The sequence below is a fragment of the Lissotriton vulgaris genome, chromosome 3_1 (genome assembly GCF_964263255.1).
Source record: "Lissotriton vulgaris chromosome 3_1, aLisVul1.2, whole genome shotgun sequence".
NCBI classification, from domain to species: Eukaryota; Metazoa; Chordata; class Amphibia; order Caudata; family Salamandridae; genus Lissotriton; species Lissotriton vulgaris.
In genome coordinates, this window is record NC_141689.1 from 882,499,000 (window position 1) to 882,523,381 (window position 24,382).

Below are 24,382 nucleotides of genomic sequence, written 5' to 3' on the forward strand. Positions count from 1 at the left end.
TCTAGCTATGGAAGCCTTAGTAATGTCAATTAGAAAGCACAATAATATACAGAACTTTTTGTGGTACCCTATGTCATTATTTATTGATGACTATTGAATTATTTGCATGAACCTAAAATAAAACATTTGATCAAATATTCGAATTATATTCATTACTAAAACACAATATTGTCATTATCTACTCTCACAATTCAAAATGATGGATATTTAAATTTTTACCACCTTTAAGTACGTGTTTTAACAATGAAAATATGTAGGAAATTTGGTTCAAAGCAAAATTCTCATTAACGCTTCGGGGCCTATTATGATGTTGGTCGTAAGGCCTGAGGTCGGAGTCCTTACGACCGACATCGTCGATTTCAGTTCTGACCAGCTGATTTTGATTCAGCCAGTTGGAATTGAAACTGTCCGGTAATTCCGTCTGGCTTACGATGGGCTCAAGGAGCCCGTCAGCCAGCCGGAACCGGCCCGTAATCGAAATGGACGACGGTTTACGCCATTCTGATTATGATATACGGTTTCTGGCAGGGTTTCTATTCTGGCCTTTCCGACATGGAAACCCTGTCGGAAAGCGGCTTTCCTTTGCACCCTCTGGTCGGTGGCCTTGAGGTGCCTACCATGGGGTGGTGGGATTAATACCACCTCAAATATCCCCTATTGGAGCATGTACTACGGCTGGTTTATGGTCGTAACACACCCTTCCATAGGGAAATGTTGGAATATGACTGCACCATGTGCGGTTGTATCATAATGTGGCAGTCGGTCCTGTTTTCGTGATGGTGTCGGGCGGACACAAGTCCGCCTGATTTTGTAATATACTCCATAGGTTAAAAGTACTCAAATTGCACATACTTCCAAAATGAATGTATCAGTTTAGAAATATACCAGTATCGATCTTTGATAAATGAAATATACTCTCCAAACCAAAACGTCATGAGATGGAATGCATATTCTATTTTCAGCTCTTTCTCTTCCTCATAAAAACGAAGGGAGTGCACATATGAAAATTATGGCACATTCGAATCATGTACAAATCTACCATAATGGCATGGTCTCTTAAACAAATGATATATGTCATACAACATACTTTGTTGTTTATCACCTCTGCAATATTGATTCAACACAATCTGGCAGTGTCAATTCAAAATGAAAGCATATCAACTCACTGTACGAATCTTGTACTATTTGACACCTAAAAAAGACTTTAAAGGAGTAAATATTTGAAGTGCAGCCTTCTAATTCCCTGAACTGCAAATTTCCCTGAAACTTTTCTGAGTAATGGTCTAGCCAATTAAATATATTTTCTGTACAATAATTTTGTCATTATAATCCTAATTCCTCTAGAATAATACGTTCATTACAATCTTTAGTTAATTAGGTCTATGGTAATATTGGCTTTCCTTTATTATGGGCACACGCTAATTTTGCAAATGTTATGAAACCTGTTGTACAACTTTTTAAGGTATCTAGCCCAACACACCAGATCAGTGTACATTGTGATACCGATAATGTAGTGGGGTGAGGGGTTTGATCAACCAATGGATAAAGACTTGTGAGAGATGAAATGGACTCAGCGGAATAAAAATACCTCATCCAAATTGCAGTTTTTTCCAAATTGTTTTGAATTATATCCCTGAAGTCAAAGTGGTCCAGGTGGTTTAATGCACATATTTGACTTCCCAAGACTCATTCAAAAATGGGAAGAAGTGGCAATAGGAATCGAAAAGCCAGCAGCATCAGTCGAAAAACTTGAGAGTGATCATGCAAAAAGAGGCATTTCCTTACATTTAGATCTGGTGTTTCTTAATTCAAAGATAGTGATCTGGAGCTTTGAAGGATGTTGTCATAGGAATCAATTAATCTACTAATCATTTTTGAATTTATTGCTGTAACTTTGATTATGTTTAGCATCATAAAATCTCCTGGCAACATTTTATCATAAGATTCTTAGTAAAGCAAATGTTTGTATGGTTAGTACAAATTTCTTTGCTACTTTATCTTAAGTGCTCTATTTTTAAGGTAGATCAGGAGGTGAGTGCACAACACTGACATCTGTTGTGACCCACAAGTCTAATTCAAATACGGGCAGAGCCAACTCATCCTCCTGAGGCTTGACTACCAATGCCTATGACTACTAATGCCTATAGCAATAATAACACCTGCCCTTTACAGTGCTTAGGGGTGGTGTGAAGGGCTATATAAAACAAGTTCTTATTTATCAACTAGTTGTGAAGATTATAGTACATTTCTGCATAGAAATACAAATTAGAGATTGAGCAGAAATTGAGTTTTTGTGGTAAAGGAAAGTTCTAACATAATCATTATATTCAAATATTGATGTGGGTATAATATAGAATCATAAATAGGGCCACTGGAAATAAGCAGTAATAGAGAACCAAATTACGCAAGCAAGCTGATTACATTATGCGACAAGGAAAGGCATACTATACAGCAATTATGCTCAGCCTTCTGCCTTCAACGAACAGCTCTATAGAACATTTTTGTACATATTTAACTTGTATGTGTACCAGTAGGAGATGTTGGAAGATTCAAGATATACAACCTTTAAAGGAATCCTACACATTTGTGAACCTAAACATGAGTGGCCATTTGAGATAACAGCAGCTTTGAGAACCGGCACTGTGATGTGAACATGCTTTTAGGTTAATAGTGAAACACAAACAAAACAAGACACAGAAGGAATCAGTCTACCCACCGTGTTTAAACTACATTTAACTATTATGGGGCCACATTTACAAAAAACTGCTTGCAAAATACTGATAGCACATTGTAACGAGTCATTGTGTGATCAGTAAATAATTTTATGAACTGACCTAGAACAACCTGTATCCTAATAGGTCTATTAATAAAATCCTGAATAGCAGTGGGTCATAATCTGATCTACCTCATGAATATTAATGAGGTTGGACGCAAAATGTGACTTACGATTGCAGGATATCACAGGGATGGTTGCCTCCTAGGATGAGCATACCACTATGCCTGTGATTACTCTGTGATGAAGTACACTTTTTAAATGTAGCCTACTGCCCTTAAAGAAAACAGGACTGTGTTTAAAAAAGAGTTTACTTTTTTTCTAAAGTTTAAGAGTTAGTGGTGGTCCCCTATAACTGGTACCTACTTCCCAACAAACATTTGTTGAATGCACAAAGGGGAAGGGTGTCCAAGGGGACCCCTTTACTATTGCAAATACTTTATCATGCCAACTCCAGAGTCAGTAATTTTTCAATCTTTTGTGACCTGATTTCAGTCGCAAAACATTCACACATATCATATTGATATGGTATTTGAAACGGATGCCTACAATATGCTCCTTCTGAATACTGGACTGGTATGAGGTCGCAATCCCATTATAGGAATCCGTAAAAGTTTACAAACTCTTAAAATGGTATTTGTACATTCAAAAATAATTTTGACAGTCACAAACACTGAATCGAACTGTTTGCAACCATAAAAAGGCTTAGTGCATCTGATTCTAAGGTTTTTGTTTCCTGCAGCAAACACCCGTCCCACAGTCCATCATAAGGGTAACTCACACAGTCTGAGCAACACTGTCACCTCTTTCATTGGATGATTACAGTGATCATCAGTGTAAGACGACTCTAGGCTTTTGCATGGTGTCTGGCGCAGTATTGTACATTTTGGACAGCACTTTTAATATATTTTAATCCAACTTTTTGTTCAAATCTTCAAATATGCAGTAGACAAGGCATTATGTGGCATATGCAGCAACTCAGATGTACTCAGAAAACGCTTTTGCAAATTGCCTTTTTCGAATCGCCCTGATCATCATCATTATCTAGCAATTCTGGGGGCCTCTCACAAAGAAATACTTTGAAATCAGAAAGTGCTACATCATAGATTTCAGTGATATTCCTCCTCTGTTTATACATTTTACTGTGTACAAGAATAAGTGATGAGTAAATGTACATTAGCAGACCGATGTTGTTCTCCAATAGGAAAATAGTTGTTCCAGTAGAGAAAACTCTTGTGGCACACTCATCAAAACACGCAAATGTTTGGAAAACTTTACACCTCCCATTTACATGCTTGTCTAACGTTTGTTTGCCTGTAAAACAACAGTCCAGTACTATACAACACGATAAAGTAAATAATGAAACAGCGACTTACTATCGTGAATGTAAAAAACACTGCAAATGATTGTGAAGATCCAAAACATGGCAAATGTGTGGGTGATCACTGCCTTTTTAAATGGCCCTCTGACACCCTTACTTAGGACCATCATTGTATAATACCTGCAAGTGCTCTTCAGAAAGCACCCTTCCTACTATCACACATGATATGACCTTGTGAGCTCCCCAACACAAAGGTGGTAGCTCACACCAGATCACTGACAGCAGTGCCAGGATGGGCATAATGGTGAAGCATGGCACCTTGGGGTGGATGAGGCCATTCTGGCCTGTAATTTAGAGAAGTTGAATAATTGTTCCTCAAAGCTACTATCGTCTCTCTATTGTTTTCCAAGTCCTGAACAAGGTGCTTGTTTGTGGCTTTCTAATATGGAGGACATATGTGTTTGTCCTCTCTATCCAGCCCCTTCCTCCATTGTACTGTTTTGTTTTATTTAATGCGATTTTATATTGCGCGAACATTACCCGAAGGTGTCTGAGCGCTTTACAAAAGAACCAGTTGCGATACATAAGGACTTAGGATTACATGAGTTATTTAATGCGATTTTATATTGCGCGAACATTACCCAAAGGTGTCTGAGCGCTTTACAAAAGAACCACTTGCGATACATAAGGACTTAGGATTACATGAGTTACATAAAAGATACAAACAGAAAAAATTGCAAATGTACAAGGTGTAAAGTCACACAAGGAAGAGATCCAAACAGAGAAAATTGCAAATGTACAAGTTGTTAAGTCACTCAAGGAAGAGATACAAATGAATTAACTCTAAGAATCACATAGGAATGGTAGTGAGTATGAGGTCTACTACATATACTAGTGGTTAGACTTATCTCTATATACATATATATAGAAATAGTAGATTTGCTCAGGATTACATTTTACTAGCGATTAGGTTGGACAAGTATATATCACATATTTTCAGAGTTAACGGGGAAATAAAAATCAAAAAAATCAAAAGGGGTAGAGAGCGGTAGGTGGGGGAGAAGAGTCGGAGGCTGAGATTGGTGAGAGGAGAGAGGGGGACCTGAGGGGGAGATATAGATAAGGCAGTCCATCAAAAGAGAAATGACTGAAGGTCGGCAAGATGGAATCCAATGGACCAAAGGAAAGGGCAAGAATCCACAAAATGGAGGACCCGGGTCGTGGGCATTGATGGAAACCATCTCAAAATGTCAAGATGCACCCAGGTCAGGACCTAAAAACCATGAGAGCAGAGTTCCATTAAGTGGGGTCGGAAGGGGGATGCAGTCAGAGCACTGAGGAGCACTCCGCCATCTTGTGCTCAGTAAAAGCGCATCTGACCCAGAGAGTTTAAGGCCGGTGGGGGGACAGGTCATCGGAGCCCCCCACCGTCAATACCAGAACATCTCGGGGAACACCAGGGTGATTAGCAGTTGCCCCGCTCACAGCCTACCATCCCGCGGTGCGTGACAACAGACAGTGGAGAGACCCCATGCATCCAGTGCTGCGCTCACCCCTCAAGAAGCACATGGCCAGCTGCCAACTCCGCTCTGATCTCCCGCACCGTGAGTGGCTAGGCGAGGCTCGCTGAAGTGCTGGGGGTCTCCGAGAGCGCCCGACCTCACCGTGTGTAGTGTGGGGAGGTGCCGGCAGCCGCGGGCAGTGGATCAGCCTCGGCAGCAGTGATGGCAGGTGGCGTAGCCCCGCCGATGCCATCTGCGGTTCCTCTTCATTACCGGCGGGGACGGCAGCCAGGTGGCACTGGGGAATCGCAGTGCTGCAGCGACCAATCCCTGGGTGTGTTGGAATCGAGATGGGCCACTTTCAGGGATATTTAGCCGAAAAGGTGATCCCTGGCCCGGGAGCTCCCGGACGGGACTCGTCGGGAACGTCTGTTGACACTAGACATGTGTTCAAGTTGACACTAGCCTTGTGTTCAAGTTGACACTAGACATGTTCAAGTTGACTCTAGACATGTGTTCGCTTGCAACATGAAAACAAATGAACCTTGAGACCCTACAGGGATGAAACCTCTGGGTGACAAGTACTTCTGTTAATATGAAATTTAGGCGTAAAATTGTCAGTCTATCCATGCTCTATATCACTTCTATGTTAATGCTTCTGAAGTTGTCAACACAAAAGTAGTGAGATGCAATAAAACAAAAGGCCCTGGAAAAAATGCATTGGAGAAACTGCAATGGGAGTCATTTAGAGTAACTTTGGCATGAAAGGATCTCCACTGTAAACTGGTGGCACTCCTGTCCCACCAACCCCGTAGTTCACCTGCTTCATTTAATGCTAGGTGAAGCGCAGGGTTTTTATTGGTGGAACGTCAGAAGGCTCTATCAGTGGAAACCCTTGATGTTGCGGCCTGTTTGCCGCTGTGACTCTGGTCGCAGTAACAGCTGCTATGCTCTCGTTAGGGCAGAGTAGCCATCATTAGATTTCCCTGTCTGGGCCGTCATGCAGGGCATGGTGGCTTCACTCAAGGATGTCCATCAATGGTCCCCAAGCATTTAGAGAAAACTCCCTGCATGTGAAGGCCGTAGATTGTTCTACAAAAAAAACCTCCTGGTTTAGTAGTACGTTTGTGTAAAACAAACAAAGATGCTGAGTGGAGCGAAATCAACATAGCGTCTCCTCTGCTTTTCACTCAGACTACAGAGGAATCACGGATGTGGCAGTTACAAACATAGCCACTGGCATTACGTGATTGTGCAGCCATGGCATAAATATTTATTTGCCGCATTTCCCAGATATCCCATCATCTGCTGCATTATCTACAGATTTTAGCAAACCAAAACATTTGCTTCGAGCTCAAATGGTTCAAAAGTTATTAAAAACACAGCAATATGTTTTGCCGCGCAGCGGACGCCCCGTTGCAAACGTTGACTTTCTGTTGCTTGTTACTATATTTAGGTGTTAAACTGGTACCAATTAGGTGTAATATAAGCCCAGAGAGTTTAAAGTGTAACATTCACAACATAATGAAATAATGCTATCACAAAATGTGCTACATTATGCCACATAATGTGCCTCTTCTTGCCACAAAATGTAGTTAACTCGGCTGCATAATTTGGCCCTCTCCTGCTACATGGTTATAGTGTAAACTTAGATGTCACTTGCAGCCAGACGGGGGATCTCTGCATTTTTCGGGAGATCTTCTGTCAGTGTACTGGTGGCTAAGGGTTCAACTGTCCTGGTGGTCAGAAGATTTGTCTTGTGGGATGTCCTGATGTTTTGTGGCAGGTTATGTTGGCAGCATTGTTGTGTTCGAGCTGAGGGATTCCCCGAAGGCTGTCTGTTGGGCAGCAGCTCTCTGTGTGACCCACTGTTGCCAGAGTGACTAAAGAGAGCTGTATATATTGAAGTAACCGTTGATTGTTTCCTACTAAATGTCCACAGTGCCCTTTCAGTTGTGCTACATGTCATGACACAAAAAGTACCAAAGCTGTGAGGACTGCACAGCAAATGCTGCCCCTGTTTCTTAAGTTGGATAGCAATTGCTTGTTTTGTGTTGCCTGCCACCAAAGAGCCCTCCTTTCACCGCTGTTGCTGTGATTCTGTGCTACTTTTCAAACAAATGACTTACCCTAAAGATTTCACATGAACCTATAGCACGCTATTCCTTTATTTGCCCAAGTGATGGCACCGTGTAAGCAAGACTCTGCTATAAAACTGAGAGGACCTGCAGAGTGCACAGTATTTACTTTTAAAAACAGACATTTAATTACTATTTGCTGAAAAGCACACTAAAGAATGATTGATTGAGTTTATGTGAACTTTAAAATGGACAGTAAGAAGCAATAAAATAATTCTAAAGGTTAATAGATGTATCCTTACCTGCTGAAAGCAAGCCTGCACAATATTTTCAGGGAACATATTCCTGTCAAATAAAGTGTAACAATACAATATTAATGAACATTGTAAATTGAAAATCGATCATGCGTCTCACAAAATAAAGTGTGGACTAGACCACTGTCCGCTGGGCAATGCAGAACTTCCTAGATCCTTTTTCACATTCACTCGCCATCTCTTTCGGTAGCTCATTCATTTTCTTCTTGCACTCTCTTCTTTCACCTCTAGTATTGCATCAATGTGCCACTACATGGAATCCTTTAGAGCTAGACCTTTAGACTATTTAGTTTATCAGCTCTTTTATTGTAAACTACCCAGAGAATGACCCACATTTTTACTAGATTTGAGAAATTATAGTTATTACATTAGGTGGAAGTATAATGTGGTGTGAGCTAGGGGTCCACGACGTAAGTCCAAGAGGGCTGAATCCATACAACATTTTCAGAGTAACCCCTCATGGTCAATTTATAAAAGTTGTTCTAAATTGGTCCAATTTACATATCAGTGATTATTCTGAAAATATAGCATTGATCTGGTCCTCTTGGACCTACGCTTGACAACCCTAGTGTAGGCAATGTACATTTCGTTTTACGTTTTCAGATTTTTTTCTTGACTCTTTCTTTATTTTAGTTAATTTGTATGCTTGACGTTAATATATGTTTTGATCGCAATATGTGGCTTATTCCTTTTTTGTGAGTTTGTAGGAAACAATGTCTTGCTCTTTTCCTGGAATGTCTTAATGAATCCTTTGGGATATTTGTAATACATGCTCCTACAATCATAGCAATGGGGAAGAGAGAAGTCCCAGTAACTAACCAACAATAGTAGTGCCCGCACCCTACTGCAAGGTTTTAATGTCATTTAAAATAACAGCGTCCAACTAGGTATAAGTCAAAGTCGAACTTTTTACATAATCAGGGGAGCTGAAAAATCTATCCCAGTAGAACTAAATGTAAATAAAGTTATTTTAATGAGACCATATAACCAGATATGAAGTCAAAATATAGTTTTTATATTTGAAAAAGGAATGAGGCTTTGGTTGTAATAACGAAATTGCTAAAAAAAAAATAGGGTAAACACTGTTTTCCCAAATTTGTGATCAAAATAGTAACATGTACATACAGAATAAGCATTGATTTACAGAATCTGGTTTTACAAAGTCAAGTCAAAATGATCCCTATCCTCACTCCCTATTTGAAATAATACAATTAAGAACGTCTTTACAGCTGTAAATGTCAAAGGCGTTTCAACCTCAAGACAGACGGTGGGGTCATTAGCAGGACAAAGGAAACCACTAATGGATGGAACATATCCTATGTCAGTCACGTGTCAGACAGGGTATCAGTTACAGATCCTACATCAGTCACGTGTCATACAGGGTATCAGTTACAGATCCTACGTCAGTCACGTGTCATATAAGGTTTCAGTTTCAGATCCTACGTCAGTCACGTGTCATACAGGGTATCAGTTACACATCCTACGTCACTCAGTTGTAATACAGGTATCAATGGAACTCGCGAGGTGGAGCAATGTCAACTATTACGTTACTGGGGGAGGTGCCTTGTACCCGAAGTAGTTTCATGTGCTGCTTTAAATTAGATGTAACCAAGGAGGGAACCCTGTGAGAACACCTGGAGTGACATCAATAGAATCTATAATTATGGGTAAGTGGAATTGCACACGTGCCATTGCAAAGGTAAATCTGTAACAATCTTTCCAGCACAACTGCACTGAAGATCCAGAGTGGGAGTAGAGCTCAGCAAAGTGACAAGAAACAATTCTGGACCAGTAACGATGACCAGCAGCAGTCTGGTGTCGGGCTATAGAGGAGGCTGAGGCTTCATTCCTGTTTCCTCCAGGCCTGCATTCACGCCGTCTAATTGGGTTACTTTTTAGGTCTAGCCTGGGCAGCGCATGTGCTGCTCTGCGAGGCATGCTGTATTGAGGTAGGGACTTGAAGCTCTGCTCACTCTCCGCCCACATTTTTGTGGTATTGTCCACTGTAAACTATGGCTGTTCTTTGGTCAAAAGGCTTAGCAGTCCCTCTTTAGTACGACCTTGTCTTATTTTGTAGCCTCCCATGGTGACACCTCGTTACGTGTGTTGTTGGTCAGTAGACTTTAATTACAGCCTCCGAGCACTATTTTCTCAAATAGCTTTGTCCTGCCTGCAACAGCACGCTCTCTCCTAACGCTTTTTTTTATTTTTAATGCACACCTTTGTAATGCAATAGGTCTCACATTTGCGAGAGTTTAAGCTATTGGCATTGTAAATGACAATGCCTTTTATTTATCTGTTTTAAAAACAAGACATAAATAAAAGACATTGCCATTTACAATTCCAATAGCTCAAACTCTCATAAATGCGAGACCTATTGCATTGAAAATGCTTGTTTTCTTTTTTTGCCTGTGCTGGCCGGCTCTGGCTTATTCTCCCAGGTTCCCTAGCAATGTCTTCCTGTGAGGGCAAGCAGTTGTTTGTTTCCAATATATGGCTTCTCTTGGTTTTCCCGCCACTCATACTCAGCTTCCGTCCCAACATATAAATCCATACTGCATACGCAGCATGGATTAGGATTTTAGTAGGTGGCCCAAAATAGACAAGCACAGCATATTTGCAACATTGACCTTTGTTTTATAAACTATTTTGATCTGTTGCCTGAGGCGGATTTTGTTGCATGTGCTTGTGTTTACTTTCGAATAATACGTTGTTGTAATGAAATAGACACTAGCGGGACACGCTCCGTGTAACGCTCATGCCTGTTTCAGATGATGCCTTTCTGGGGTGGGTATGTGTGTGTGGGAAGGGGGGTTAATGAGCATTGTTTCTTCTGCTGTACATGCCTTCCTGAAAATAAAAGGCAAATGAAACGGATCGTTTCTCTGTCTGTAATGTACTCCGGGGCATATTAGCAAGAACCTCATTAAAATTATCGCCGTTTTAACGGCAGGAAACTGCCGCTAAACCGGTGATAATGGGCTTGCTAATATGCGTTAAAGAATTCCAATAGAAGCCCAGGTTAGATGTGCAAGACATCTAACCTGGGCTTCTATTAGAATTCTGTAAAGCATATTAGCAAGCTCATTATCGCCATTTTAGCGGCAGTTTCCTGCCGCTAAAACAGTGATAATTTTAACGAGGTTCTTGCTAATATACCCCTTTGTTTCCGTGTGGCTTCCTGACACTTCCTACAGATTTCTTAGCAAAAGAAATAGCAAGAGGAATGGTTTAGAGACGTTATCACATACCCTCCCTGAGTTAAATGTACATACAAAAAAATGTTGACATCTCTTTTGCATGAGAAGTAGAGTGTGCCGCTAAATAGTGACCCGAGTAGCAACTTATGCTGTTTGAAATTCAAGGGCAAAGTTCTTTAAAATAAAAAGTGAAATTCACAGTTTTTTAGCCAGCAGAGAGAATTAGGGTTCCGCCACGGGTGAAAAAACTAATCTCAAAGCCTGAGAGGGGCTGGTCAATGTAACTACCTTATTGAAATATGCATTACGGTGAATACATTACCCCATATCACTGCACCTTCCCCGCAAAGAAGCTTGTGTGCCTCGGCTGCCTGTGGGGTCCTCCCGGCACACTAGCAAGGAGGCGCCCCAGGGAATCTCCCCAGCTGATGAACTTGCTTTCGTGCACTGTCAGTGGCCGGCCAATGCAATTAACTTAATGTAATTCCCATTAAGATAATAACATTGCATAGCCCCAGGCAGTGCTGGACACACTTCTGTGCATTCCTCAACGCACAAAAGGAATATGTGCAATACAAGGCAGGGTTTTGAGTAGGGTGGACCCTTGCAGGTGCCCATACCTGGCAGAAATTGAAAACTGACTTTAAAATGGGTCCCTGTCTAGCCCTATAGTCATGTCCTTGAATTCGAAGGTAAAAAACACTGGTCAATTTCTCGTTTAATACTGTTTACTTCTAGCTGCTTTGTTGTGGAACAATAGAGTGGCCCTTTGATGCCGTAAGAGTGGGACAGAGAAAGATGAACCTATAAACATAAATCTCAGCAAGTCTTGTCCTTTCATTGAGGTTGGAATGTGGTAGAAAGTGTTTTCAGTCGTGGGGCTCATTCCTGTGCTTCCACGATCACTGCAGGCAATACTAACATAGAATATGGGTGTTGGTTGATATGGTGCAGGTAAATATGTGGCATTGTTGTGATACCTGGGGTAGAACATGTCGAAGGCTACCTCAACTCTTGGGCGTTACACACATACAGTTTTGATGGAAAATTACACCTGTAAAATCCTCACGGTACTTTCTTCATACAACCCGCCACCATTCTAGCAGAACGAGCTTAAAAAGGAGAGAACATCTCACCTCAGTAAATCTAGCATGGCATCCACGGTGTGGACCTCGGGAGTGCTTCCTGTCCGGTCAATGTCAGCAGCACTCTGGGACACTCCCGGCTTGATGCTCACCACCAGCACGATCCCTTAAGAGAAGAAAGGTCAACATCAGTAGTGGAGTAAATTCAGCACTGGCCTTGTCTTATCTGACAGCACAGTTCGTGCCTGAATCTGCCGAGCTGTAAACATGTTCTTGAAGCACACCTTTGCATCTTGGCTCTAACCAGGAAGGTTCTATCATATGGATTTCATATGCTATCTACGTAACATGCCCTTGTTTTTACTGGCATGAGTTGTCAGGCACTTGCACAAAGTGACCTGCGAGTAGTGGAAGGCTTAGTAAGTGCTACTCCTTTTCTGAAAAATATAATAATGTGATAAAAAAGCCAAGACCGCGTGGCACACCGCCAGCCGCGGCCCATGCAGGTAAGAACAGTGGGGCCGAATAGGTGGGGGGGGGGACTGGGGAGGGGGGGGGGTTATTTCGACGGATGATGATGAAGGAAAATTAAATAAATAATTAATTTTTCCTTGTCATCTTCTGTCGAAATACAAACCGCCCCCCTTACCCGGCGCCACCGCTATTACCTGCACAGGCCGCAGCTGCACACCGCTATCCCATCTGAGAATACCAATAATCTGCAGCTTACTGTGGCGATCAACACAGGAACCTCCAAGTAATGGGCAGGATGTCAAAAAGGGACATCCAAAAAGACTTACATTTGCCATTTCTAAAAATCACCAAAAAGTCAAATGTACTCCCCATACTTAATAGACTACATTATTGTTTCAAAATCAAGGGCATGTGAGCAACATTTGCATTACTTCATCTGTCGCTCACTTAGCTGAAAACATATTGTTTAATTGGGTTACATGCTTCCATCCACACAGAACCATTCCAAGGATGTGGACTATTGCAAGCAAGAGCAAGAGATGGCCGCTATCTTTCAAAAATGGGAATGCATGCTTACAGATGTGTTCAAATTTAAGTTGAAACCACCCCTGGATAAGGTTTTTTGCAAAGTAGTATTCATATGGTTGAATATCGAGTACAAAAATATTGTGATACCAAAATATGGTAACCTAAATATCGACAAAGTTTGTGACTTTATCACCTTCGCTGCGACGGCTATTCTGCCGCAGCGCTAAGGGGCGGGGGGCTGCGCGGCGCTCACACGCTGGTGACGGAACCGCTCCGTCACCAGCCTCGGGTGAGCTGTGCTGATGACGGAGCGGTTCTGTCATGGCCCCGCCTGCTCAATAGTACGCCCAGCGCAGGCGCAGAATCCGCGCCGCGCAGGCGCGTCGGGCAGGCCATGACGGAACCGCTCTGTCATCAGCACAGCGCCACCGCGGCTGATGACGGAGCAGTTCCGTCATCAGCATCGAAGAGGTTAAGTACATATAAGTAAGTATACATTCATTATTCTTTACTCCACATCTATGTACCTTCAAGATATAGTCACGGTAGGAAGACGTGGAGTTAAGTATAGTGAACATGTTAAAACTCGATACTGAGATAACTGTGTCTCAGAGTATATTAATTAGACAAAAGTGAGAACGCTCTGGGCCATTCTTTCCATTCTGTTCTGGTCAACAGACCTTTTTAGCAGCCTGAGAGGAAAAGAGTTAACAACAGTTCAATTCTCCAAGTACAGTGTGATCAGTAAGAACACACAATAAAAGTCTGAGTCAATAATTATCTACTTATTTGCACTTTAAGGGACACAGTGGGGTTTTAACTGTTTCCGCATTTGTTCTCTTTTATATTCTGCTCGTACTTTCAGCAGCTGCTGCGTCCTGATTGGTCAAGGGATAATCAATTGGCAACTGGCCTTGGTGGAGTCTGTTAGACCTCCCCAGGTATTTAATGCACGCCACAGCACAGCAAGCCTCGTCCATGTTCTCAACTCTGCCGTTTATTGAAATTGCTACTTTTTTATTGAAACTCCTTTTTAAGCTTTGTAAATCTTTTTTGCACTTTAAGGGACACAGTGGGGTTTTAACTGTTTGATGCATTTGTTCTCTTTTACATTCTGCTCGTGCTTTTGTCAGTTGCTGTGTCCCGATTGGTCCAGAGGTAACCAATCGGCGACGGGCCTGGGCTGTTAGAGCCCCCCCTGGTATTGATGCATGGCACGGACAAGCCACTGGCACGCCGAAGTCAAGCCCATCTGTGCCCACAGGGACGGCCTTAGGCATGTGCAATCTGTGCACCTGCACAGGGCCGCCAAACCCCAGGGGCCGCCACGCCAATATGTATCCTTAATATATTAATCCTCTGAGGATGGATACATATTTGCCTGGCGGCCCCTGGCAGGGATTTAGCGGCCTCCGGCTCTGTTCCACTTCCAAACACCCTGACCCCCCCCTCTTCACTGGCCTCTGCGCCTGTGTTTCTCCGGGGGTCCCCTACCTACGCTCCGTGCCCAGGGCCGCCATGAGCATGAGCCGCCCCTGGTGCCATCTGCACCTGGACAGCACCAGGGGCTTGGCACCCGGCCCCCCTTGACCCTCAGAGGTTAGCTTATTCCTCTCATGAACTTCATGTTTTCAGGTCTTTTACACAACATTGTGGTGATCATAGGTGGGTTCCAGATGGCCCGTCTTCTAGCTGTATGCCCTGCGGTTTAAAGATTAGCCCTCCTGGACTCACGGCCTGTTTGTTCCCCCAGGTCACTGACTACAAGCTCTATATGCCGAGTACAATGATTTTATTCAGGATAACACCCCAGATATTCTGTTTCTTACACAAAAATGTCTGACCCAGACCTTGGCAGCTGAACCTGCTTTGGCACTTCCCCCATGATATTATCTGAAGAATTTCAATTGAACTAGTGGCAGAGGAGGTGACACAGCAGTGATTTATTGAGACAGATACACCTGCAGTTTGACCCTCTGCAATATTTCTGACTGTGAAAGTGCCCCTTTTAAAATTGCGCTGAACATCTATTTTACACTATCAGGGATTCTCATTTGTCACCCCCAGATCCATTTAAAGTCTTGAAGGAGGCACTGATAGATATTATCACCTCACCATTTATTAGGTCAGCTAATTTTAAAATCTTGGGAGATCTAAACCTTCACCTGGATGCCAATCATAATGGCGATATTTCCAATTTCATAGACAATCTTGCTGCACTCCAGCTAACACAGATGGTTATTTGTGCAAATCATTCAATTGGACACCTCTTAGACCACATTTATTCTAATCTTTGTTCTATTAGGGTTTTGACCCCATCTCCCTCCCATCCCAATGGACTGACCGTTTTGCAATCCCCATTTCGATCTGCCTGGCTTGCCAATCACAGACTACCAATATCTGCCTGCCTTGCCAATCACAGACTACCAATTCTTTCCCGATCCATAAATGGTCATGGCACAGGCTCGACATCTAAATAATTGGTGACTTTACTCAGGCCTGTCATCCTCAGTTGGCCTCTTATGTAGAGGCAGCGAACAACACCTTACAATCTTGGCTTACTTCAGCCTTAGATACCTTTATCCCTTTAGGAGAGGTTTGTAGTATGAAAGAGCATGTGGCTCCCTGGTTTAAGGAAGCTTTGATTTCTGCCAAAAAGAATTGTAAGAACCAAGAACGCTCATGGAGGAAAACATATGATGCCTCCCTAAAAACTTGTTATAGAGCAGCCATTAAGTCCTACCATAAACTGATTAGGAAATCCTGGACAGACTATTTTTCACATAAAATCAGAAATAGCAACAACCCCACAAAACAAAAGCTTCATTTAGTAAATAGCCTCACTAAACCTGTGCTCTTAGAAAACTCCATCCAAGCTTATAATGCACACTGTGAGAAGCAAACAGAATCTTTTATTGACAAGATAGAGGAGATAAACCAGCACTGATGTTTTTGCAGTGATCTCATCATGAGTATTTCTCCGCCTCGGCTCACCTCAATTCCCCCTTTGGGTCTGCCTGAGTTTCGGACCCTATGTATCCAGGTTACGTCAGGTTCACCCGCTGACCCATTTAAATTTGACTTGTTTCTTAAGCTTTCTGTTTTCCTCCTCTCACCCTGTTTAGAACTGGTTAATCTCGCCCCGATTTCTGCCTCTGGGCCTTGGAAACATGCGAAAGCGATCTCCATTTTAAAGAAGCCATCTTTGGATGCCTCAAAGCCTCAAACATTTTGCCCTATCTCTCTCTTGCCTTTTCTTGCTAAAGTAACAGAGAGACATTTCTATGCTTCTCTTACTCAGGTTCTGGAAGATAACCATATTCTGAACATTTCTCAAAACAGCTTCAGACGGTTGCAGAGTATCTCCGTTGCACTTTGGATGAAGGCAAATCCTCAGTTTTGATTTTGCTTTGAAGCACTGACCAAATCTGTAGCATGCATGTGTTTTGGGCTCATGAGAGGGCTTAAAAATATTCTCGGTTTCTTTTTCCCTGACTTCATCAAACTATCATTCAGGCAGTTATCCTATGGCTTCTCCACAATTTGCATTGGCTACCAGTCGATAGGCGTATACACTTCAAGGCTTTGTGTATTACCCATAAGATTTTGCACTCCTCGGGAGCCCCTATCCTGTCCAATCTGGTATTTCTATATCAACCATCTCGTCCTTTGCGTTTCCCATTTTTAATCTGGCCACTATCCTGCAGGTCAAGAGTGTAAGAGCCACCGCAGCTCCTTCCGTGCTAAGGCCCCAGCTCTCTAGAACACGCTCCCTCTCCCTATCAGTTCCCTTCAGAACCATTTGCAGTTCAGAAAAACATTGGACCTGGCCTTCACCATTTCTCTGCAGTTTTTTTTTAAATTGTACTAGGGCTGGTAAGCCCCGTTACTGGGCCAGCTACGCACTTTAGAAATGTTAAAACATAATATAACTGGAAGTTAAAAGACTTATTACAAACTCAAGCTAGACTAATATAAATCAATCTCTAAAACATGCTGTGAAATATAGAATTATTAAAGGAAGGCCAGCACACCTGACAGTGTTGGACCGCAACAACAAAGAGCGTATAAGTATCTCCATTATGGAGATGCAAAATAGGAGGAAAAGAATCTGATGCCTAGACAAATGATTTCTATATTTCTCTCCATACATGGATGAAGTCTGCAGCATCTAATAATACACTAAGGTAAAGATATGGAAGACCCCATTGGATCAAAGAAGCAAGAAAGGTGTCAGCATCAGAACCTCTGTAGAAGAGCTTTAGAATGGAATCATGTATAGCAGGAAGTCACACAATCCAAAAAGCCAAGAGAGGTCTGTACCTCTCCAAGTTTAAAGGGAATTTGACTAACCCCAAGGTGGGTTCACTAATTAAATAGCACAAAGAACATTCAAGAAAACATGACCTCATACACATCTAAGTATCTTTCTGTTCCCAAGAAAAGAACTTGGCGCCATGAACACTCCTTCCACATTCCAGTTTCTGCTTCCAAAGCATCCTCAGGTTCCTCCCTTCGTCCGATAGTACCAACTGGTAACAGTAACTCTCCCTTTGTTCTTCATTAAAATAGTTCTACCTTGCCAGTTCTTCTTCAACTCACTATCTCAGAAATTCAATGTGCTTTCCACTAATAATGAATGCCTTTAATCTGCAAAAAATATGCCGGAAAACAACTTTCACGTTAGTATTAAATGCCTCGACTGTAAGCTTAAGGCCCCCAACTTAGCATTTATCTTTGGATGCATATTAATTCTACAACCTACATGTAGCTCAATAAATGAAATCTTTATTATAGAAATCAAACCATCTTATACTGTACTCTTATATGGTGCACTATATCTGAAAAAAATGTTATTAAACGAAATCAACAACTGGTCACAATTTATAAAATAAACATTTAATTCACTTTCCCTAATCCCTGGCGAACGCACTGCATTAAATATATTTTAGTGCACCACCTTACAATCTAAACATATAGAAACATTTCTGAAAATGAAAACATTAGTATGCATGCACATATATCAAAACACACAATAAATGCACCTGCCATATATTTAGTGCACCATATTTCATTATTATTATGGCATCACGCAAATACATAAGGCCAAATCTAAACATATATACAGCCTAGCCAAAAGTTGAAGGATGGAGCTAAAATGTTGCCACTCCAAAAGTGTACCTACTAAATGAAGCTCGAACATTGATATGTATGAGCAATGGCAGTGACCTTATTTTAATTATATGTGAAGTGAACAAACTCCGATTGTAAATGCAACGATACTCTGCAAGTGAAGTGACTTTAAGGTAGGTTTTGTATGTGTGTGCTTTTTATTGTTAAGGCAGGTGAGGGGGCTGATGTTTCACTCACTGCAGCCTGTTGATTGCTGTAGTTGAGAGCCTGGGGAGCCTGCGGCATTCGTCCGGGAGAACCATGACCAAGGCTCTGGGAAGCTTCATTCCCAGGTTGATGTGTAGGATCTATAGGACCTTTCAGAGCAGGCATAGTTGGAAGTCACCAACATCATTTCTTAATGTTAGTTTTGTGCTGATACGTGATATAAAAAGGGTGGAAAACGTAGCAGAGAATGCACAGAAAACACACGATGGACTCTCTTGCACGGTGTATGGAGTAACAGTGGATCCCTATTGAAAAGTCTCTGACTAGTAAACGAACAGGTGCAATTACCTGGTGATATAATCAGATAGTCACCAGAAAGTGCACATAGGGCTGTGGTGCTTAATTTGCAAAGATAGTCCATCTGTAAAAGTGCCAAAGTCAATACATTCTGGCTGTAGCAGAGGTCCACTGGAGGCAGGGCTGGGAGAAGAGATTTATTCACACCCACATGTACTGCTATGACAGAGCCTATGTAACCTGAACATTTGCGGGACACCCAGAGCAAACAAGGTGGCTACAACTATATGCAATCAACTTTTCGACATGCCAATTTTTTACAAGAAATGGATGGATATGCACTGGTGGAATTCTGAAACCTAGGCAAGGATCCGAGGTGAAGCAACCTGCTGCTTTATTTTTAGCACACAGGTGTTGATATAGGGACTTTCCCTGATTCTGCGAATTCTAATTTGCGAAAAATACCAAATCACAAATTAGAATACGCAGAATGGGATGTATCAATAAAAGCGAACCAAAAATGCGATTCGCAGTCGGCCACAATCGCCGATTGCGAATTCCGTAAATTTCTCCAAAGATCGCAAAATCGCCTGTTTTCCATGTTGAAATTGCTATTTTGCATTTATCGAAAACCGCAAATTGCGATCTCGCTAACTGCGAGATCGCAAAAACGGGAAGTCGCATTTCGAGCACATTGATGACATCACAACCAGGAAGTAGGCAGCTCCCTCACTCATTCTGAACACAGCTTGAGAGAGGAAGAAGCACAGCACAGAGCTCCATCAGACACACCCTGCAGCCCCACAACAGGACACACATCCAAAACCAGTGTCCCAGGAAGCAGCAGGAAGCAGTGCACCTGGCAAAAAAATAAAAATAAAATTTTCAGAACAGGAGCTGGAGTTCCTCATCGAGGGTGTAAGCAGGGACCATGATAGGCTTTTTGGGAAGCAATCCCGGAAGGTGCCTGAAGCAGACAAGAGGCGCATTTGGCAGTGCATCAGGGCTAAGGTAAACTCTGTAGGAGTGACCCAGCGCTTTTTTGATGAGCTAAAGAAGAGGTGATATGACCTCAGAGGCCGTGCCAAAGAGCGCTTTGCAGAGAGGCTGGGGGAGCAACATGCCACGGGAGGAGGGACCCCACAGTTGCGCCAAACACACCACTTGAAGACCTGGTGGAGGACACCAATAACCCTGCAGCCTGCGTGGGGGTAACCCAGCTGGACACCTCCCGACCCACCCAACAATCCCAAGGTAAGAGCCATGCAACAGCGACCCCGTCCCCTAACAATGTCCATGCCCCCAGAGCTAGCCATTTGATAACCCCAGTAATGCAGGCCATGCACATCAGAAACGCCATATTGCATTGTGGGACCTGTAGTGTGATAGTAGTTCCCTGATAGCCACACACAGCCAGACCTGTCAACGGAAACATGTCCCTAAAGCCAGTCAGGGAATGCAAGCCTGCATGCATGTTGCAACATCCCATGTGTAAGATTCATATCATTAATCATGCACCCATTTACATCACAGGTGCTGCAGAACCACAGAGCACAGACAGTGAGGCACTCCAAATTGAGGAGAACACAGAGGACACCGAGGGAGAGAGCCTTCCTGCCCCACGACCTGGACCTTCACACACACCTGCACCAGTACCACCACCTCCCCATGCAAACAGGGCCACCCCTGCAGCCACAGGAGGAGAGCAACCACCCCATGCATCACACATGGCAGTGGAACAGTCCACACCACCACCCAGGAGGCAGACACGGCGCACAGCCACTGTGCGGTTGCAGTCAAGTGGCCGGATGAGGCAGCAGCGCAACGTGGCAACACGGGCTGACTGGGGGCAACATGATCAAGATCCAGGGCTTGGCATCAAACGCCGGATGCTAGCTGTCCACCAAAAGCAGGCACGGCACATGGCAGCCATGCAGCTGCAGCTTTACAAGACAGCGCGCAATGTGAGCCAGCTCACCGAAAGCGTGCAGGTGTTAACGGCTGCAGTGAGGGAGAACAGCCAAATCATAGTGTCACAGCAGGACATCAGCCGCCGCCACCGCCAGCTGCTGACCCGGCTATCAGCATACACCAGGTCAAACCACCTGATCGGGAATGCAACCTCCCAACTGTCACGCCGGTCCCTGGCAATGCAAATCCAGATGGTGCAATGCTGCCAGGATGTTGCTAGGGCGTTGGAACAGGTCACAACCGCTGTCCAAAACCAGCAGGTGTGAGTCCATGCCCACGCAAAGGGGGGGGGGGGGGGGGGGTAGGGGAGGTGAGGGTGATGATGCCAGTGAGGGCACATCCAGTCTGAGCAGCCTGTCCCTGCCGGTGGTACGCCGAAGTACCAGGCCCACTGCAACATCAAGGGCCGATACTGGGGAGGTGGATGTGGAGAGGCGACAGGGCGCGTCCGGCAGGAGGCGCTAGTGATTGACTGACTATTAGCAGCAGTGCCATGCTGAAGTACCAAGCAGGCCTGCTTCCCAATCATGGGGCTGTATGACGTAATACAGTTTTCAATTTTTGTGAACACAAAAAGTAAATGAAAGATCCGGTTTACGTAATAATAAGAATTTATTTCAAATGCAAATCCTACTCATGTCATTATTTCATTTGGCATGCATGAGTGCAGTGTTGTGTGAGGGTATGGGAGCACTAGAAATAATTCAGTGTGATGTTGTTGCGGCGCCTGTGTCCTTCAGCAGGATTCTCCCCGCGTGCATGAAGCACATATGCAGGTGGGCGGTTGTCCCCCTCTGACTCACTGCCAGAGAACTCCACAGGTATCCTCTGCTTGATAGCAATATTGTGGAGTATGGCACACAAGGTCACGATGCGGCAGCAGACCTCAGGCTGGTATTTGAGGGCCCCACCAGTCTTATGTAGGATGCAGAATCGTCTCTTTAACATCCCAAATGTCCATTCAATTACATTCCTGGTGCGAATGTGCGCAGCATTGTAACGCCGTTCCTGTGGTGAGGCAGGGTTGAGGTATGGGGTGAGGAGGTACTCACGGAGGCCATAAGCGCTGTCACCTGAAGGTAAGGAGCAGAGGGTCAGTGCCTGTCATGTGCAGCTACATGGGCTTGACGTACTGTATGTGGGCATGTGTACTTACCTAGGAGGTGTCCTTCGCCAAAGTCACCCCTGGCCAAGTGGGTGTGCATGCCGCTGTGCCTGAATATGAAAGAATCATGCGTGCTCCCCGGGTATTGGGCCACTATGTCGGTGATGATTGTCTTTGCATTGCACACCATCTGGATGTTGAGTGAGTGGTGGGACTTGCGGTTCCGGTACATGTATTCTGTCTCAGTGGGTGAACAGATGTGGATGTGGGTACAGTCAATGCATCCAATTACATGGGGGAATTGCGCAATTTTGTAGAATTGAAGCTTTGTTTGATTTAAGTCCTGTTGGGTGGCTGGGAAGGTTATGTAATGGTGTATCCGGGTCAGCATGACGTCCAGGAAACTCTGTAGGCAGCGGGACAGTGTGCTCTGGGTGATCAACCCCTGCAACTGCAACTATCCCCTGGAAGCTTCCGGAGGCCAGGAAGTGCAGGCAGCACAGGAACTGGACATGGGTGGGCATGGCATTGGACCCTCCTTGTTGGGTGCTGCATCAGGGGGTCAAGGTCTCGGATGAGCTTGGTTATCATTGCCCCATTCAGCCTGTATTTTGAGTAGATCTCCTCTTCAGTCTGGCCCAGGAGTGTGATCTGCAGCCGGAAGATGCGCTCCTGGATCCTGCGTCGGTTCCGGGCTGCAGCCTGGAGCCTTCGCTGCCTTACCACGATGTAGAGTCCTGGCATTGTGAATGTTCTCATGCTCCTTCTGTGTCTCCTTAAGTGTGTTTGTTTTGCCCCGCACCTGTATCTTGTTAGGACATTTTTTGTTTTTTATTTTTCCAATTGATCTTTATGGTTACCACATGGTTTGAGTTCTCCTTAATAGCGCCTCACTAATAGCGATTTTGTTTTTTTTCGCAAATTGCGATTATTATTGAATTTGCTTTGCGAATATTTTGCGAGTTCGCAAATGATTTTGCAGAATCAGTGGAACATCGCTATCACAGAATCGCAAAGGGGGTTCCATGTTGATTCTGCGAATTTAATTGCGAACTCGAATTTGCAATTTGGTTGTTTTTTCTATCATGAATTACGAGAACAGAAATTGCGATCGCAATAGCTGTTTCGCAACTATTGCGATCGCAATTTTGGTTGATGAAGCCATGCCTAAGTGATTTTTTTATGCTGAGTTCCTTTAGCACGTTTAATACACAGACCCCACACAGTCTCTAGTATTAACAATGTGCTATCTCTCCACCTTGTCCTAAAGCCGGTTGAAATTCATGTCTCCTCTTTGACCACATTACCTTTGATAGAAAGCTGTTCGGGACATTCACCAGCTGACGTAATCTCTTTTTCTATGTTTCCAATGACAGAGGGATTCCTAATAGTCCTCCCAATCAACAAAGAGTCTATTCTTCCAACTCTCCAGTAAAAAAATCAATGTTTAAATAAATGCCTGGTCCACCCTGAACTAATGAGCAACATTTAGTGACCTACCGACAATAAATGGGTGCAATCACTTGTGCTACGAATAAATAACTTGAAATACCTCTGCTCGAATCCGTTCAATCTCGTGCTGTTGCTAAAATCTAACATTTTAAGTGTACCTTGCTAGAATGGAGTAATGGAAAAAACTTTTTAAAAGCTTTTTAAAATAACGTAATAATTGTAAGAATCATTACTATAATAGACTTTGCTAGAATATATTTATTTGTAATACATTTTTGTTGAACGTACTAATGTAAATAATCTTTCCTATAACTTATTCTAGGTATTTTTACTAGAATGTATTAATTTTACGTATCCTTGTCAGAATTTATCATGCTCAACAAAGAATGCTGAACCTTTTATACGATTTTCCTTAGCAAATTGTACTGCGTTTAACGAGGCACTTTTATTGAATACCCCATCTTATAGTGAGATCTAGCATAGCTCTATCAATCAATAATAGTTCAGGTATGTTTTACTCACAACTGGGAAACAGTTACGAATTTTTAACCAGGAGCTAATTAACCTAAGAACCAATAACTTCCAAAATTTACTGATGACCTGATCTGCTCACTAATGCCCATCATTATGAGTGGCATGGTAAACGGACTGGATTTTCCCCATCCCTGGGGTGATCGATACAGGGGGCACCGGTAACTCAGGGGTGTGGAATATCTGGCTCATTAAGAGTTGGACCCTGAGAGTCTACTAAATAATTAGGAATTGCTAGGAAATCAGTGATTTTGTGTATGATTGCACTGGGAATACCTCATTTTGACTGGATTTAAGAGGTAATTCATAATGAGGACCAATGAGTAAATTGTGCCATTGTATTGCATTTTAAATGTTAAGACATGTTGGCGCTAGAGTACAACTATTAGTAGTACCCTGAGATGGATCATT

The 24,382-nt window shown here is 43.2% G+C and overlaps 1 protein-coding gene across 1 annotated transcript in view; it reads right to left on the reverse strand.

Annotated features, from left to right (window-relative positions):
• Positions 1–24,382, reverse strand: part of SLC1A1 (solute carrier family 1 member 1) — a 400,763-nt gene that overhangs the window by 105,404 nt on the left and 270,977 nt on the right. The window contains exons 4-5 of the mRNA XM_086961206.1: positions 12,325–12,439; positions 7,977–8,019 (exon numbers count right to left, since the gene is read on the reverse strand). Of these exons, the coding sequence (XP_086817332.1) occupies positions 7,977–8,019; positions 12,325–12,439 (158 nt within the window). The remainder of the gene's footprint in view (positions 1–7,976; positions 8,020–12,324; positions 12,440–24,382) is intronic.